The following is a 16,346-nucleotide window of genomic DNA, read 5'->3' as shown; positions in this document are numbered from 1 at the left end:
ACATGGATACTCTAAAGAAAACTGAGGCAGAGAGCAAACTTCATCCTTTCTGTCACTAAAACATAAAGCAATAAGAGGGAAAACGTTCTGGGGCTGGTATGATGAATCGACGAATCTCTTATGGGAACGCAACCCAAATGGATCCTAGTACGTATCAAATATGAATTGTGTTATTTCACAAATCAATTGGGAAGGAAAGATCATTCCATAAATTGTATTGGGCTGAATAGCTAGCAATTGGGAGAAAAATCAACTCACGTCTTCACCTCACATCATAAATTAAAAATAAATTTTAGAATATGTAAAGAGACAAAAAAAGAAAAATCAAGCTTTAGATGCATTAAAAGAAAATAGAATTAAATATTTTACAAACCTTGGAAAAGGATGAATTTCTAAGCGTGGAAACAATAAAAGAAATAAAAATTTAACAACATAAAAACAATTTTGAAAGTTAAAAAGGCAAACAGTAAACTATCAATAACTTATGGGAAGACGCTAATAACTTTAATTCACAAATAGATATAAAAATTACAAAGACTTTAATAGATAAATCAGCAAAGGGCGTGGGCAGAACACTTACAGAAGAGCAATTACAACTGTTTGTAAACAAACAAGCAAACAAAAAGTTCACCAGCAGCTGTGACTTTAAAAAGCAACAAATGAAACAGATTTATACCATTCTTACCTTTCTAACTGGCAAACTTAAAAAGTGATGACACTCATTAATATGCAAGGCACAGAGACATGGACGTGCTTATGGATTCCTAGTGACACTTCATGAGGACACAGCCTTTTAGAAAGGAGTAAATTTGGCAAAATGTATCAAGAAGAGAAAAAGATCTCATGCCTTTTTATCCAGGGCCCCTTTTCTGGAGATAAAGAAAATAAAAAGCATGAGAAAAAAAAAACCCATATGCACCAAGACAATCGTAAAATAATGTTTCTAAAAGATTTCAAGCAACTAAATTACATAACAAGAATAAATTCATTCAGTAATGCATAGTATATTGTATGCATAGTAATGCTGTATATGGTCACCCTGCTTATTTAACTTCTATGCAGAGTACATCATGAGAAACGCTGGGCTGAATGAAGCACAAGCTGGAATCAAGACTGCCAGGAGAAATATCAGATATGTAAATGACACCACCCTTACGGCAGAAAGTGAAGAGGAACTAAAAAGCCTCTTGATGAAAGTGAAAGAGGATGAATGGATAAGAAAGCTGTGGTACATGTACACAATGGAGTATTACTCAGCCGTTAAAAAGAATTCATTTGAATCAGTTCTGATGAGATGGATGAAACTGGAGCCGATTATACAGAGTGAAGTAAGCCAGAAAGAAAAACACCAATACAGTATACTAACACATATATATGGAATTTAGAAAGATGGCAATGACGACCCTGTATGCAAGACAGGAAAAAGACACAGCTGTGTATAACGGACTTTTGGACTCAGAGAGAGAGGGAGAGGGCGGGATGATTTGGGAGAATGGCATTCTATCATGTATACTATCATGTAAGAATTGAATCGCCAGTCTATGTCTGACGCAGGATACAGCATGCTTGGGGCTGGTGCATGGGGATCACCCACAGAGATGTTATGGGGAGGGAGGTGGGAGGGAGTTTCATGTTTGGGAACACATGTAAGAATTAAAGATTTTAAAATTAAAAAAAAAAATAAAAAATAAAATAAAATAAAATAAAATTTTCCATAATTAAAAAAAAAAAAAAAGAAAGTGAAAGAGGAGAGTGAAAAAGTCAGCTTAAACTCAACATTCAGAAAACTGAGAACATGGCATCCAGTCCCAGCACTTCATGGCAAATAGATGGGGAAACAGTAGAAACGGTGACAGACTTTTTTTGGGGGGGCTCCAAAATCACTGCAGATGGTGACAGCAGCCATGAAATTAAAAGATTCCTTGGAAAGTTATGACCAACCTAGACAGCAAATTAAAAAGCAAAGACATTACTTTACCAGCAAAGGTCCGTCTAGTCAAAGTTATAGTTTTTCTGGTGGTCATGGGTGGATGGATGGATGTGAGAGTTAGACTATAAAGAAAGCTGAGCACTGAAGAACTGATGCTTTTGAACTGTGGTGTTGGTGAAGACTCCTGAGAATCTCTTGGACTGCAAGGAGATCCAACCAGTCCATCCTAAAGGAAATCAGTCCTAAATATTCTTTGGAAGGACTGATGCTGAAGCTGAAACTCCAATACTTTGGCCATCTGATGCAAAGAATTGACTCATTGGAAAACACCCTGATGCTGGGAAAGATTGAAGACGGGAGAAAAAGGGGATGACATGGATGGCATCACCAACTCAGTGGACATGAGTTTGAGTCAGCTCTGGGAGTTGGTCATATACAGGGAGGCCTGGCGTGCTGCAGTCCATGGGGTCTCAAAGTGTCAGACACAACCGAAATGACTGAATACATAAAGAAAGAAAGAGCCTGCTCCCGACCTTCTCCCCCGCCGGCTGCACGGGAGGGAGGCAGAGATGGCAGATGAGATCGCCAAGGCTCAGGTCGCCCGGCCTGGCGGCGACACGATCTTCAGGAAGATCATTCGCAAGGAAATCCCAGCCAAAATCATTTATGAGGATGACCAGTGTCTTGCTTTCCATGACATTTCCCCTCAAGCACCAACACATTTTCTGGTGATACCCAAGAAACATATATCCCAGATTTCTGCAGCAGAAGATGATGATGAAAGTCTTCTTGGGCATTTGATGATTGTTGGCAAGAAATGTGCTGCTGATCTGGGCCTGAAGAAGGGCTATCGAATGGTGGTGAATGAAGGTTCAGATGGGGGCCAGTCTGTCTATCATGTTCATCTCCATGTTCTTGGAGGTCGGCAGATGAACTGGCCTCCTGGTTAAGTGTGCTATAGGGATAATTTTGCCTTCTCTATGCAGTGATCAGGTTTGCAAGTTCCAATATGTTAAACAATTTTTTTTTTTGCCTGTGTATGGAGATATTGCAAAAATAATTTTAAAAACCCATACATAATAAAAGACATCATTGCATGGCCTGAAAAAAAAAAAAAAAGAAAGAAAGAAAGTGAAGTCAGTCAGTCATGTCTGACTCTTTGAGACCCTGTCGACTGTAGCCCGCCAGGCTCCTCTGTCCAAGGGATTCTCCAGGCAAGAATACTGGAGAGGGTTGTCATTTCCTCCTCCAGGGGATCTTCCCAACCCAAGGACTGAACCCACTTTCCTTACAACGACCTGCACTGGCAGGCGGGTTCTTTACCAGTAGCACCACCTGGGAAGCCCCAAAGTGCAGTTAGACAGAGACACTCTTCCTTTTGGATGACCTTGGATTATTGACAGCTCTACCCTCCACTGACGGGATCTGAAGGGCAGAGGGGAGGAAGGAGGCAACATACAAAGAGACACAGAATTCATTTTTTAAAAAAGGTCTCAGGACATCCTCCTACAGCCATGAAATTAAAAGACGCTTACTCCTTGGAAGGAAGGTTATGACCAACCTAGATAGCATATCCAAAAGCAGAGACACTACTTTCTAACAAAGGTCCGTCGAGTCAAGGTTATGGTTTTTCCAGTGGTCATGTATGGATGTGAGAGTTGGACTGTGAAGAAGGCTGAGCGCTGAAGAACTGATGCTTTTGAACTGTGGTGTTGGAGAAGACTCTTGAGAGTCCCTTGGACTGCAAGGAGATCCAACCAGTCCATTCTGAAGGAGATCAGCTCTGGGATTTCTTTGGAAGGAATGATGCTAAAGCTGAAGCTCCAGTACTTTGGCCACCTCATGCAAAGAGTTGACTCATTGGAAAAGACTCTGATGCTGGGAGGGATTGGGGCAGGAGGAGAAGGGGACGACAGAGGATGAGATGGCTGGATGGTATCACGGACTCGATGGATGTGAGTTTGAGTGAACTCCGGGAGATGGTGATGGACAGGGAGGCCTGGTGTGCTGCAATTCATGGGGTCGCAAAGAGTCGGATACGACTGAGCGACTGAACTGAACTGAACTGAACTGAATTGAACTGAAGGACATCCTCCTCATCCCAGGATGTAGCCCCACCTAAACCCCTTATGCTTCTCACTTACATGAGTTTTCCTGACACATGGTTTAGAATGATGATGCTGATTTGAGTTGAGATTCAGTCCTTATCATTTGTGTCCTCATTTGTGCAGAAATAATTTCTGTACAATATCTTTGGTGACCAGAATACTTTAAAAAGTCTAGATCAGACATGTCACTTCCCTGTTGGAAATCTTGCAACAGCTTCACATTGCTCTGAGACCAAGAATCTCCTTACTATGTCCTATGTCCTTTTACACACATGCACACCCACACCATACTGCCAAGTCACAACACAGAACCATGATGAGTTTTCTGTATGTACACATAAGCTTACATTACGATATGTCAAAAATCAGATACCATAATAAAAGTTCTTGGGAGTATTTGTTCCAATGCTACAGCCAAGTGCATAAGAAAAAGGGCCCATTAGTTATTATCTGTAATATGGGAGTAGTTAATTGAGAATAAAAGAGGCTAAAGCATAGGAATTCTACTATTCTTAATTTAAAGTAGTATTTACAATTTTTAAAATTTAGCATATTTACCAAAAGCCTAAGGTGATCCTGTCTGGTTTTTAAATACAGAAAAGTCACATTTCTCTTTATTTCCAGTCCTCTCCTGGCTCTTTCGTATGTGTAGACCTTGATGCTTCTACTCTCTCAGAGCCCTCACAATCACGCTCCATGGTTTGAGAGTTTCACCAATTTTTCAGCCACCAAGCCTCATTTTGACGGATAACTTCATCCACTTTTTCCACAAATAGTAATGGAGTGCCTGTATGTATTAGGTCCTGGGCAGAAATAAGGCATCCTGTCCCTCTTGAAACTTACAGTTTACTGAGAAGAACAAGCGAAAACAAGGGAACAAACAAAAATTGGTAGGTTCCAGGGAGAAAAAAAAATTAGGGTTTTTTTGCTAAGATGACCAGGGAAGGTCCTTCTGAAAAGGTAAATGGGGATGTGAAGCATGAGGAGACAGTCAGGGGTTTTGTTTGAGGATTATTACAGCCGGAACATCACAAGCAAGACACTAAGTGATGCGTATGGTTAGACGATGTCAGATCAAGCACAGCCTTTACAGGCTGGCTTTTGTTTAGAGTACTGTTTGAAACAACTGAGAGGTTTAAATGTGGAAAGTGGCATATCTTATTTACTTTTCCTTTTGCTTTACTCTCCCCCTTTATTTTGTTGTTGTTCAGTTGCTAAGTCGTGTCTGACTCTTTGAGACCTCACGGGCTATAGCCCACCAGATTCCTCTGTCCTCCAGTATCTCCTGGAGTTTGCTCAAATTCATGTCCATCTGGAGAAGGAAATGGCAACCCACTCCAGTATTCTTGCCTGGAGAATCCCAGGAATGGGAGCCTGGTAGGCTGCCGTCTATGGGGTCGCACAGAGTTGGACACGACTGATGTGACTTAGCAGCTTAGCAGCATGTCCATCAAGTTGGTGATGCTATCTAACCATCCAATTCTCTGCTGCCCCTTTCTCCTTTCACCTTCAATCTTTCCTAGCATCAGGCTCTTTTCCAATGAGTCAGCACTTCACATCAGGTGGCCGAAGTATTGGAGCTTCCTTGCCGTCCAAGGTATTCTCAAGAGTCTTCTCCAACACTACAAGTCAGAAGCATTAATTCTTTGGCATTCAACCTTCTTTATGGATCAAATCTCATATCTGTACATCATTACTGGAAATCAGTTTTCAAAATAATAAGTGGGCTCATTAGTATCAAAAAGATATAAACTTTAAAATCAGTTTGTTCATATTCACAAAATATCTGGTTTAGATTCTCATTGGGATTTTGTTGAATCTATAGTTTGAGAAAAACTGCCATCGTGAGTCTTCTTGAAAACATTGGGTCTTCCTGTCCATGAAAGTAGAATGTCTCCCTCTTTATTTAGATCTTTCATTTCATTCATCAGCGTTTTGTAGTTTTCCTTATATAGATCTTGAACATATTTTGTTAAATTTGTACCTAAGTATTTCTTTTGGTGTTAACATATATGGCATTGTGTTTTCAGTTTCAAATTTATAGCTGGTATATAAGAAACCATTTGACTTTTATATATTAAACTTGTATCCTACAACTTTGCTATAATCATAAATTAGTTCCAAAAGTTTTAAAAATTATTTTTGAGGTTTTCTATGTAGATTGTCATTTAGTATCCTTCAAAAGTTATGGTTTTTTAAAATATATCATCATAAGTTTCACTTTGATCTGTTTCAATGTCTTGCAGTTCTTTTTATCAGCATATGACTGTCCCACGTGGGGCCAGTGGGCATCTCTTCGAGTTAACCCTTGAGTCCTTTTGACATGTCCTCAAAAGTCTTAGTTGCTTCACTGATACTGGTATGGCAAGATGTTCCAGGCTAATCTTTCATATTTCTTGCCCTAAACTTGTAAACAGCTTATTCTGCAAGGAGCCCTAATTTTTTTTATTGGTAGTTCAAGTAGATTACCACACTACCTCCTAACCAGTTTCTCCAATTCCACTCAACTCACTTTCATTCCATTCTCTATTTAAAAGCAAAATTGAAAAAAAAAAATAAATAAATAAATAAAAGATAGCAAGGATGAGTTTAAAACACACCCAGAATTGTTACTTCTAAATACCATTTCCCAATAAAGGGTTCCTTGGAGAAAAAACTCAAGAAAAACTTCCATGTTTTAGGTGAAGACTGATTGAACGTATTGAGGTTAGAATAATGAATATTCTGGGAAAGATTTGAAACAGGATATTAAATCACTATTTCAGATTGCCGGAGGTCTAAATTTTATTGAAAAGACATTGTATAAACAGTGTTTCAAGAAATCCCATACACTTAGTGTTTATATTGCTTTGTATACTCTTCCGGTCTTTGTTGACTAAATCTACAATTCGAGAGTTGCAAACAGTATGTTCATTTTGCTTCATGGCCTGCATTTTTTCACGTGGACAATTTGAAACCTCATCACTTTAAAATATACTCAGTTATATGCCAGATAGTAATTCATTTAATAATTCTCTTATTTGGGGTTGGGTTGCTTCTGATTTTTTATTGTCGTGTCTCAGTTAAGACTCTGGTTATAAGCAACAAAAAGTGATTCAAGCTGCTTTATGTTGAAAGGGTTATTATAAAGATGAGGGGTGTGTCATGGAGTCAAAGGGAAAAAATGCAGTTTGGGCGTCTGGAAGAAGCCAGAAAGCTGTCAGTCTGTTCTTTGTTTATCTCTATATTTCTTGCTGAATCTGCTTCATTCTTCTCTCTCCTACCCTGATTATCTCTCCTTATAGAGGGATAGAATTATTCATTTTGCCACCTTGACCATCTCCAAAGACTGGCCTGTGTTCTGCTTTCCAGTTCCATAACCTAGCTTGCATTAAATCCATCTGGTTGATCAGGACGTGGATGCCAGGGCCCCTGTGGGTGAGGGGTGGAGGAGTTCCTTGAGAAGAAGGGATAATTCATGGGTTGGGTTGACTCCTAAAATGTGAATAATTGGTGGAATTATTATAAAATTAAATAATTAATCATTAAATAATTTAAATTATGTTTCTTTCTCGTTGGAGCCTGTTCTTCAAAGTGGACTTACTGGGTGTCAGAGTGAAAATGACTTGTTTTAGTCAGTGTGATCTGGGCCATGCTGATGACAGGAAGGTAAATCAGGGTGCTGGGAAATCCTGGTCTGGTGCCCTTGTGAACTGCGTGTGAACTCAAGAAGTTCTTGCTCATCTTCATGATATGGCTTTTAAGCCACTGCCTGTCCCTCCCTGCCCCAGTAAGCACTAGAATCAATATACTTTCTTTGCATTCTTTATTTGGTGAGGAGTTCATTAGTATTTACCGAACAGAAGAAATGAGGGGAAAAGACAAAATGGCAATTCTCATGTAATAACATCCCATTCTTTTTTTAATTTTTTAAAGTTAATTTATTTATTTTGCTTTACAATATTGTATTGATTTTGCCATACATTGACATGAATCCGCCACAGGTGTACATGTGTTCCCCATCCTGAACCCCCCTCCCACCTTCCTCCCCATCCCATCCCTCTGGGTCATTCCAGTGCACCAGCCCCGGGCACCCTGTATCGTGCATCAAACCTGGACTGGCGATCTTTTTCACATGTGATAATTTACATGTTTCAATGCCATTCTCCCATATCATCCTACTCTCACCCTCTCCCACAGAGTCCAAAAGCCTGTTCAATACATCTGTGTCTCTTTTGCTGTCTCGCATACAGGGTTATCGTTACCATCTTTCTAAATTCCATATATATGTGTTGGTATACTGTAACATCACATTCTTAAAGGGAGTCAAGAAGTTGCAAATTAATTTCTTCTCTCAAATAATACTCCTCCATTGTTTCATCTTTCCCATTGGGCCCATTTTCTAACACTTCCCAGATTTTTCTGGACTTTGCCACTCTCTCTCTTTCTCCCCTCAGACTAAAGATCTGAATGCTTTCTACCCAGAATGCAGTTCTAAGAAACACTTACTCTCTTAAACTGTCAATTCCTCTGAGTAAATGTTAACTTTTGAGGATATGAATTACCTAAGTACTTTAGATGTTTTTGCATTTTTAACAAAATTATAATTTTTAAATTGGGGCCAGAATTTTAATCTACCTTTCAATTCGTTAATTCATGAGTTTAGGAAACTGGAGTGGAGTCAGAACAAGAGTGCAGGAGGCAGGGGGAAGCATGGACTACAGAAAAGCAAGACCAAGGATGTCCCAGGGTGATACTGTCCTGGCTGATCAAGCTTGCTGCTGCTGCCGGTGCTGAGTCGCTTCAGTCGTGTCCGACTCTTGCGACACCGTGGACTGCAGCCCACCAGGCTCCTCCGTCCCTGGGATTTTCCAGGCAAGAGGACTGGAGTGGGGTGCCATTGCCTTCTCCTGACCAAGCTTAGAAAACCATAAAATAGGCCACATGCAGGAAGAAGCAGAGTGAAGCATATGACTGACCTAGAGTGAATCGAAGCTGGGACCTCTGGGCAGGCAAACTAACTACTGAAACTAAGGATCCTGAGTCGGCAAGAAGGCAGAGCTTGGGGGCCAAGGGTCCAGGTCCAAGGAGTGAATGGAAAGCACATCCAGCTCAGTGGACTAGAGGATGACCAGAGAGATGTGACTCCACAGTCAGCATTGAGGGAAGCTTTTCCCGTGTGCTTCCAATTCATTATCATGACCCGAACAGCCTTTTTTCTTTACTTTACTGTAATGTTCCCTTATTGCTTATTTAAAATGACTCAGTTCACAAGGTCACCATCAGAGCACGATTCTTGACTCCAAGTCAGAAGTCCCCCCTGTTTTGTTTTTAAATGCAAGTGACAAGGGCTGACACACCTGGCGGGTGTCCCTTCAAGAGGGGGCTCTGCAGGTGCCATCGGCTGGGGCTGCCATCCAGTCGGGGCAGGGCCCCCCAGTCCCTCGGTCCCCCAGGTGCAGTGGGGAGGGCTGGGGCCCTTTCACTAGACCCTGAGTCACTTACACACTCCCACCTCAGTTTAAGGGTATGAAAGAAGTGGCAGCTGGTTTGAGTTTGCAGGGAAAAGTGCTGAAAGCAAACAAGCAGTTGGGAAATCGTCTTGAGGTTCATGGAATGAACCAGGCATTGATGTGTAAGAGAGGGGCTAATAACTGTTCCCGGAACACTCCGCCACCACGGTAGAGAGATGCTGGCCATTTGTTTTCAAAAATTCAAAGAACAGCAAAAACCACTCTAGCAGTTTAAGGGGAATGCTGTGGGCAAAAATTACGAAAGGGGAGTGAAAGGGGGCGTGCATGAGGGCCATTAAGCAGCTGTCTGTTAGGGGAGATTTAATTTAAAATAAGATAAACATCCATTGTGCTATGAAACAAATATTTCTGCCACATTTCCATCCCTGCCTCCATACACAGCTTTCTTTCGGACTTTGCTAGAACGTAGGGTGGAAAACCAATGTGAAGCTCAGATGGAATAGGACTTGATCCCCCTCATCAGTACAGGGGGAAGTATTTGGCATGTGTTTTCAATACATTATAATTCCCTAAAATTGCCTCTTTTCTTCACTCTATTATAATTTACCCCCATGTTGTTTTATTTAAATTGTATAATTCATAAAAGATTCAGGCTTGCTCCTTAATGAATATGCTCAAATTTCTCACTTAACATAGAATTGCATGTGTTTCTGTCTTTGTTAGTGACTAACCCCCCATGAATACTTAATTCTTAATAAATACTAAGCGGTGTACTTCCCTCTATGTTTTTGGCTAGAAATTACATAATCAGGCATACTCTCAAATTTTGTACCTTTTTGGATTATATGCTTTTTGTGATAATGAATTACAATAGATTTATATTCAAATGCTCCCTTGAATTCAAAATAGGAAGGGATTCTAGGATCTTCAAAACACTGGAAAAATGTGGCTCTTCAATGGAATTGCATCAGATGAAACCTGGAGAGTAAACTGAAGAATGTTCTTCTGACCATAAACCCTGGAAGCAGAGAGAGAACTTTTAAAACAGAAGAATATCTCAGACAAGGTATTATTCACACGTAAATGATAGTCATTTCAGTTATTCAGGTTATCTATAATAACATGAATCCATCAAAATGAACACAACGGACTCTGATAAACTAGATGGGACTACAGTTTCAAAGCAGTGAACTTCAACTTGTACATATTTAGCAGAATTTTAAAAAATATGCCAATGACCTACTTTCAGACGTGGACTCACAAATCCCAGGCCCCTAGGAGAGTAAAAAGAAAAGTTACTTGCTTATATTCTGCAATTTATTACACTAATTCATGGTCCTTCAAGTCTGGGCAGGGGATGGGCTGTTCTTGTTTTACAGAAGAACCTTTTTGTCCTTTGTTGGGGACGTTTCCAGAAATTTAACAATTGACTCTAATAGAATCTTATGAATAAAACTAATGAAAACATGAAGAAATGAACTCTAGAGACCAAACATACAGTAGCTTATTGTTCACTCTCTGGAGAATAGAAATACCTTCCCTCACAAGGTTCAATGGTGCAAACAGGAACTACCTCTTGGGCTTCAATGGACAAGGCATGCAGGGCCAGGAGGAGGCCAGTACTGCTGACCTGAATCTGGTCGGTAAGAATAAACTCCATCAACAGGTACAAGCAAAGAGGAGACATATCTTTCAGCTTTTGCTGTGTTTAGATGATTTTCAAAGTTGTTTACAGAGAGAAACAAGTTACAGATCCAGTTCTCTATCCGCTGACCCACCTCCATGTGTTTTGAAAGGATTATATATATTAAGTAGTGCTTTCTCTTGCACTAAAGCCAATCCTTATTTTGCCTATTCTCCTAGATCTTAGGGAGTAAGAAAGGAGAGTTGTTCTAAATGAGATACCTAGATGGTTTTTATTTTTTATTTTTTATTTTTTTTTCCCCTAAGTAACTTTTTTTTTTAATTTTAAAATCTTTAATTCTTACATGTGTTCCCAAACATGAACCCCCCTCCCACCTCCCTCCCCATAACATCTCAGTGGGTCATCCCCATGCACCAACCCCAAGCATGCTGTATCCTGCGTCAGACATAGACTGGCGATTCAATTCTTACATGATAGTATACATGTTTCAATGCCATTCTCCAAAATCATCCCACCCTCTCCCTCTCCCTCTGAGTCCAAGAGTTCGTTATACACAGCTGTGTCTTTTTTCCTGTCTTGCATACAGGGTCATCATTGCCATCTTTCTAAATTCCATATATATGTGTTAGTATACTGTATTGGTGTTTTTCTTTCTGGCTTACTTCACTCTGTATAATCGGCTCCAGTTTTATCCATCTCATTAGAACTGATTCAAATGTATTCTTTTTAATGGCTGAGTAATACTCCATTGTGTATATGTACCACAGCTTTCTTATCCATTCATCTGCTGATGGACATCTAGGTTGTTTCCATGTCCTGGCTATTATAAACAGTGCTGTGATGAACATTGGGGTCTAGATGGTTTTTAATCACAACATTCTTCATTGCATCAAGACTTTTACTGGAGTTGCAATCACAGAGAGACTCAGGGCAAACCAACCCCCGCTCCCCCCTCCTGGGTCTCAGTTTTCTCATCTATGAAGTGAAGAGTGCATGGATCAGTGTTTACCCAAGTGGCCACCGGGTGTAGAACAGATGATTTTAGGTGATATGTGAACAATTGCTCTAAGTTATATATTTATTTACTAACTTTCAAAACCCATGATGTTTATGAATATTACTGGTTAAAGTAGATACTGAAGTCAGTGAATAGAAAGAAAAATATTAAGTAAATGATATAAAATAGTCATAAAATAGTGACATGTTATTTTTGAATGAGTAACATCTGGAAAATACTAGACTGGATGATCCCCAAGGTATGTTTTAGCTCTGACTCTAAAATGTCTATAATTGTTAAGTCCTTGTTCCAAACCTTGCTCACGTTAATGCTACTAAAGAAGCCAAAATTAAATAAACCAGATGAAAGTTAAACAGCAGAAGTGCAGAGGGCTTAGGTAATTCTCAGACTTGAGACTCACTCCAAAATTAAAACTGGATACATTTCCTTTGATTCTGACATGGAATTTTAACAATATTGTCTAAGCAACTCGATGCAACATTTTCATAAAAGCATTTTACAAAGCCCCTATCTTGACTTATAAATTCTGTAGTTGTGCCCCAAATATTCATGGTATGATCAACACTGGTGTCCTAGGAGAGTTGCAAACTCTGCTGTGGTTGTCCTTTAACTGCTTCTTGGAACAGAAACATACATACTGACTTCATTTATTGAGTGCCTAGCAATGGCCTTGCACTTAGTAAACTTTATCTTGTGTAATCCTCACAACAACCTTACAGATTCCTATTTTTAGGTTAAGAAACTGCAGCTCTTCGAGTTTCCTAACTTACCCAAGGGCTCAGAGCTAGTCTGTGCTGAGAATTTTTAAAAATGCTACCCCAGTCTGTCTCATTTCTAGGCACACACTTTTTATGCACCATTAAGGCTTTATGTTAGAAATTTAAAGAACATCCCTCTCCCTCTCCCTCTCTACCTGTGAAGTAGAGAGGCCTTTGGACTTGATCAAGAAAAGCTTGTGGAAGAACTCACATTCCTGAAGAGCAGGCCAGAGACTCAGGCTGAAGTAGCGTGAAGTCGCTCAGTCGTGTCCGACTCTTTGCGATCCCATGGATTGTAGCCTATCAGGCTCCTCCGTCCGTGGGATTTTCCAGGCAAGAGTGCTGGAGTGGATTGCCATTTCCTTCTCCAAGTAGCAAGTACAGGGTGGATTATTTCAAAGAAATGTGACCCTCAGCTGTAGAAAACAAATCTGTGGTTACCAGAGGGGAAAGCGGAGGGGAGTGCTGAATGGGGAGACTAGGACTGACCTATACACACAACTGTATGTAACAGATCACTAAGAAGGACCTACTGTGAGCACAGGGCGCTCTGTTCCATACTCTGCAACGGCCTGTATACGAAAGGAATCTAATAAACAGTGGGCATATGTATATATACAACTGATTCACTTTGCTTACAGAATAAACTAACACAACATTATAAATCAACTAGACTCCTACAACAACACAATTTTTTTAAAGAAGAGAACTGTGATCCTGATCTCTGCCCTCTCCTTCTTGACGGTTTCTGCCTCCTGCTTGGTCCCCAGATGGAGACCCCCTCCTCTCTGAGGCTCTGCAGATATCCAGCCCCAGGCCTCACCGCTCCAGCCAGCCGGCGGGAAAGCTGGCATCTTTCGTGACTGTGGTAGAGCCTTATCAGGCCACATCCCATGGGTGAGCCTCTTCTCTCCCCGCCGCTCCACCAGCTGATAACTTTCAGCAGAAAGTGACCACACTGTCTGCCAAACTCCCACAGATCACCCCTTGACCTTTCCTCCCCTTTTGTCCTCAAGGAATTCTCTTCAGAATGCTCTAAGAAAGACCAGCTCTCCATTCCTTTTCTTTGAGAATTCTCTCTGTCATCCAAAAACAATGTGGGAAAGAGCTGAAGTTATAAGACATGTCCCCTTTATCCTTCTGGGAAAGTTCTCATATAAATTCACTTTTAAAAAAACTACAGTAAAAGAAATATCTTATCAAGTGAGGAAATAAAACTGAAAACATTTACAGTATTTGGAAAACAGTCTTAGTCATAAAGGTCTGAGGAGAGAAGGAAGCTCCCTCTAAGCCTACTTTGTTTCAAACACAAAGGCTTCAGTTACAGGCAGCTGACAGGTGCCCAGAGCAGTTGCTCAAGGGCCAAGAGCCCAGCAAAGAAAATATGGACGTGAGTCTCAGTTTAATCCTGTTCCCCATTGTCTCTGTTATCAGCACCTTTCCCATTTAAGGTGAGTCCTAAAGGAAACAGTGTCCTCAGAAGACCTCTCTAAGGCCCAGCCAACCCATCTGTTGGTCTGTCTATGGGACTGCTGGGCTCCCTGGTGCGTCAGTGGTAAAGAGTGGAGCGAGCGAGCTGAGTAGTGTGATTGTGTCCCGGAGACCGGTAACGCTTGCAGCATGGTGAGTGCGTCGCTAAGCTGTGGGCGCTCGGCCTGTAGGGGGCTGACCAGCTGACTGAAGAGCAGATTGCAGAATTCAAAGAAGCTTTTTCACTATTTGACAAGGATGGTGATGGAACTATAACAACAAAGGAATTGGGAACTGTAATGCGGTCTCTTGGGCAGAATCCCACAGAAGCAGAGTTACAGGACATGATTAATGAAGTAGATGCTGATGGTAATGGCACAATTGACTTCCCGGAATTTCTGACAATGATGGCAAGAAAAATGAAAGATACAGACAGTGAAGAAGAAATTAGAGAAGCATTCCGTGTGTTTGATAAGGATGGTAATGGCTATATTAGTGCAGCAGAGCTCCGCCATGTGATGACAAACCTTGGAGAGAAGTTAACAGATGAAGAGGTTGATGAAATGATCAGGGAAGCAGATATTGATGGTGATGGTCAAGTAAACTATGAAGAGTTTGTACAAATGATGACAGCAAAGTGAAGACATTGTACAGAATGTGTTAAATTTCTTGTACAAAATTGTTTATTTGCCTTTTCTTTGTTTGTAACTTATCTGTAAAAGGTTTCCCCCTACTGTCAAAAAAAAATATGCATGTATAGTAATTAGGACTTCATTCCTCCATGTTTTCTTCCCTTATCTTACTGTCATTGTCCTGAAACCTTATTTTAGAAAATTGATCAAGTAACATGTTGCATGTGGCTTACTCTGGATATATCTAAGCCCTTCTGCACATCTAAACTTAGATGGAGTTGGTCAAATGAGGGAACATCTGGGTTATGCCTTTTTTTTTTGAGTAGTTTTCTTTAGGAACTGTCAGCATGTTGTTGTTGAAGTGTGGAGTTGTAACTCTGCGTGGACTACGGACAGTCAACAATATGTACTTAAAAGTTGCACTATTGCAAAACGGGTGTTTTATCCAGGTACTCGTACACTATTTTTTTGTACTGCTGGTCCTATACCAGAAACATTTTCTTTTATTGTTAACTTGCTTTTTAAACTTTGTTTTAGCCACTTAAAGAAAATCTGCTTATGGCACAATTTGCCTCAAATCCATTCCAAGTTGTATATTTGTTTTCCAATAAAAAAATTACAATTTAAAAAAAAAAAAAAAAGAATCTGCCTGCCAACGCAGGTCAGGTCAGTTCAGATCAGTCGCTCAGTCGTGTCCGACTCTTTGCGACCCCATGAATCGCAGCACGCCAGGCCTCCCTGTCCATCACCAACTCCCAGAGTTCACTCAGACTCATGTCCATCGAGTTGATGATGCCATCTGGCCATCTCATCCTCTGTCGTCTCCTTCTCCTCCTGCCCCCAATCCCTCCCAGCATCAGTCTTTTCCAATGAGTCAACTCTTCGCATGAGGTGGCCAAAGTACTGGAGTTTCAGCTTTAGCATCATTCCTTCTAAAGAACACCCAGGACTGATTGCCTTTAGGATGGATTGGTTGGATCTCCTTGCATTCCAAGGGACTCTCAAGAGTCCTCTCCAACACCACACTTCAAAAGCATCAATTCTTCAGTGCTCAGCTTTCTTCACAGTCCAACTCTCACATCCATACATGACTACTGGAAAAACCATAGCCTTGACTAGACGGACCTTAGTCAGCAAAGTAATGTCTCTGTTTTTCAATATGCTCTCTAGGTTGGTCATAACCCTCCTTCCAAGGAGTAAGCGTCTTTTAATTTCATGGCTGCAGTCACTATCTGCAGTGATTTTGGAGCCACAAAAAATAAAGTCTGCCACTGTTTCCACTGTTTCCCCATCTATTTCCCATGAAGTGATGGAATCAGATGCCATGATCTT

The 16,346-nt window shown here is 40.6% G+C and overlaps 1 protein-coding gene and 1 pseudogene across 1 annotated transcript; both read left to right on the top strand.

Annotated features, from left to right (window-relative positions):
- Positions 1–2,477: 2,477 nt before the first annotated feature.
- On the top strand, positions 2,478–3,018 carry LOC138093942 (adenosine 5'-monophosphoramidase HINT1 pseudogene; annotated as a pseudogene).
- An 11,546-nt stretch (positions 3,019–14,564) lies between these two features.
- On the top strand, positions 14,565–15,627 carry LOC138093659 (calmodulin-1-like). The gene has a single exon (XM_068989729.1). It carries the CDS (start codon positions 14,682–14,684, stop codon positions 15,021–15,023), a length of 342 nt encoding a protein of 113 aa, XP_068845830.1. The 5' UTR covers positions 14,565–14,681; the 3' UTR covers positions 15,024–15,627.
- The last annotated feature ends 719 nt before the right edge of the window (positions 15,628–16,346 follow it).

This window comes from Capricornis sumatraensis, chromosome 17 (assembly GCF_032405125.1).
Source record: "Capricornis sumatraensis isolate serow.1 chromosome 17, serow.2, whole genome shotgun sequence".
Taxonomy (NCBI): Eukaryota; Metazoa; Chordata; class Mammalia; order Artiodactyla; family Bovidae; genus Capricornis; species Capricornis sumatraensis.
Note: the sequence above shows the minus strand (reverse complement) of the source record. Positions and strands in the feature narration are given on the sequence as shown.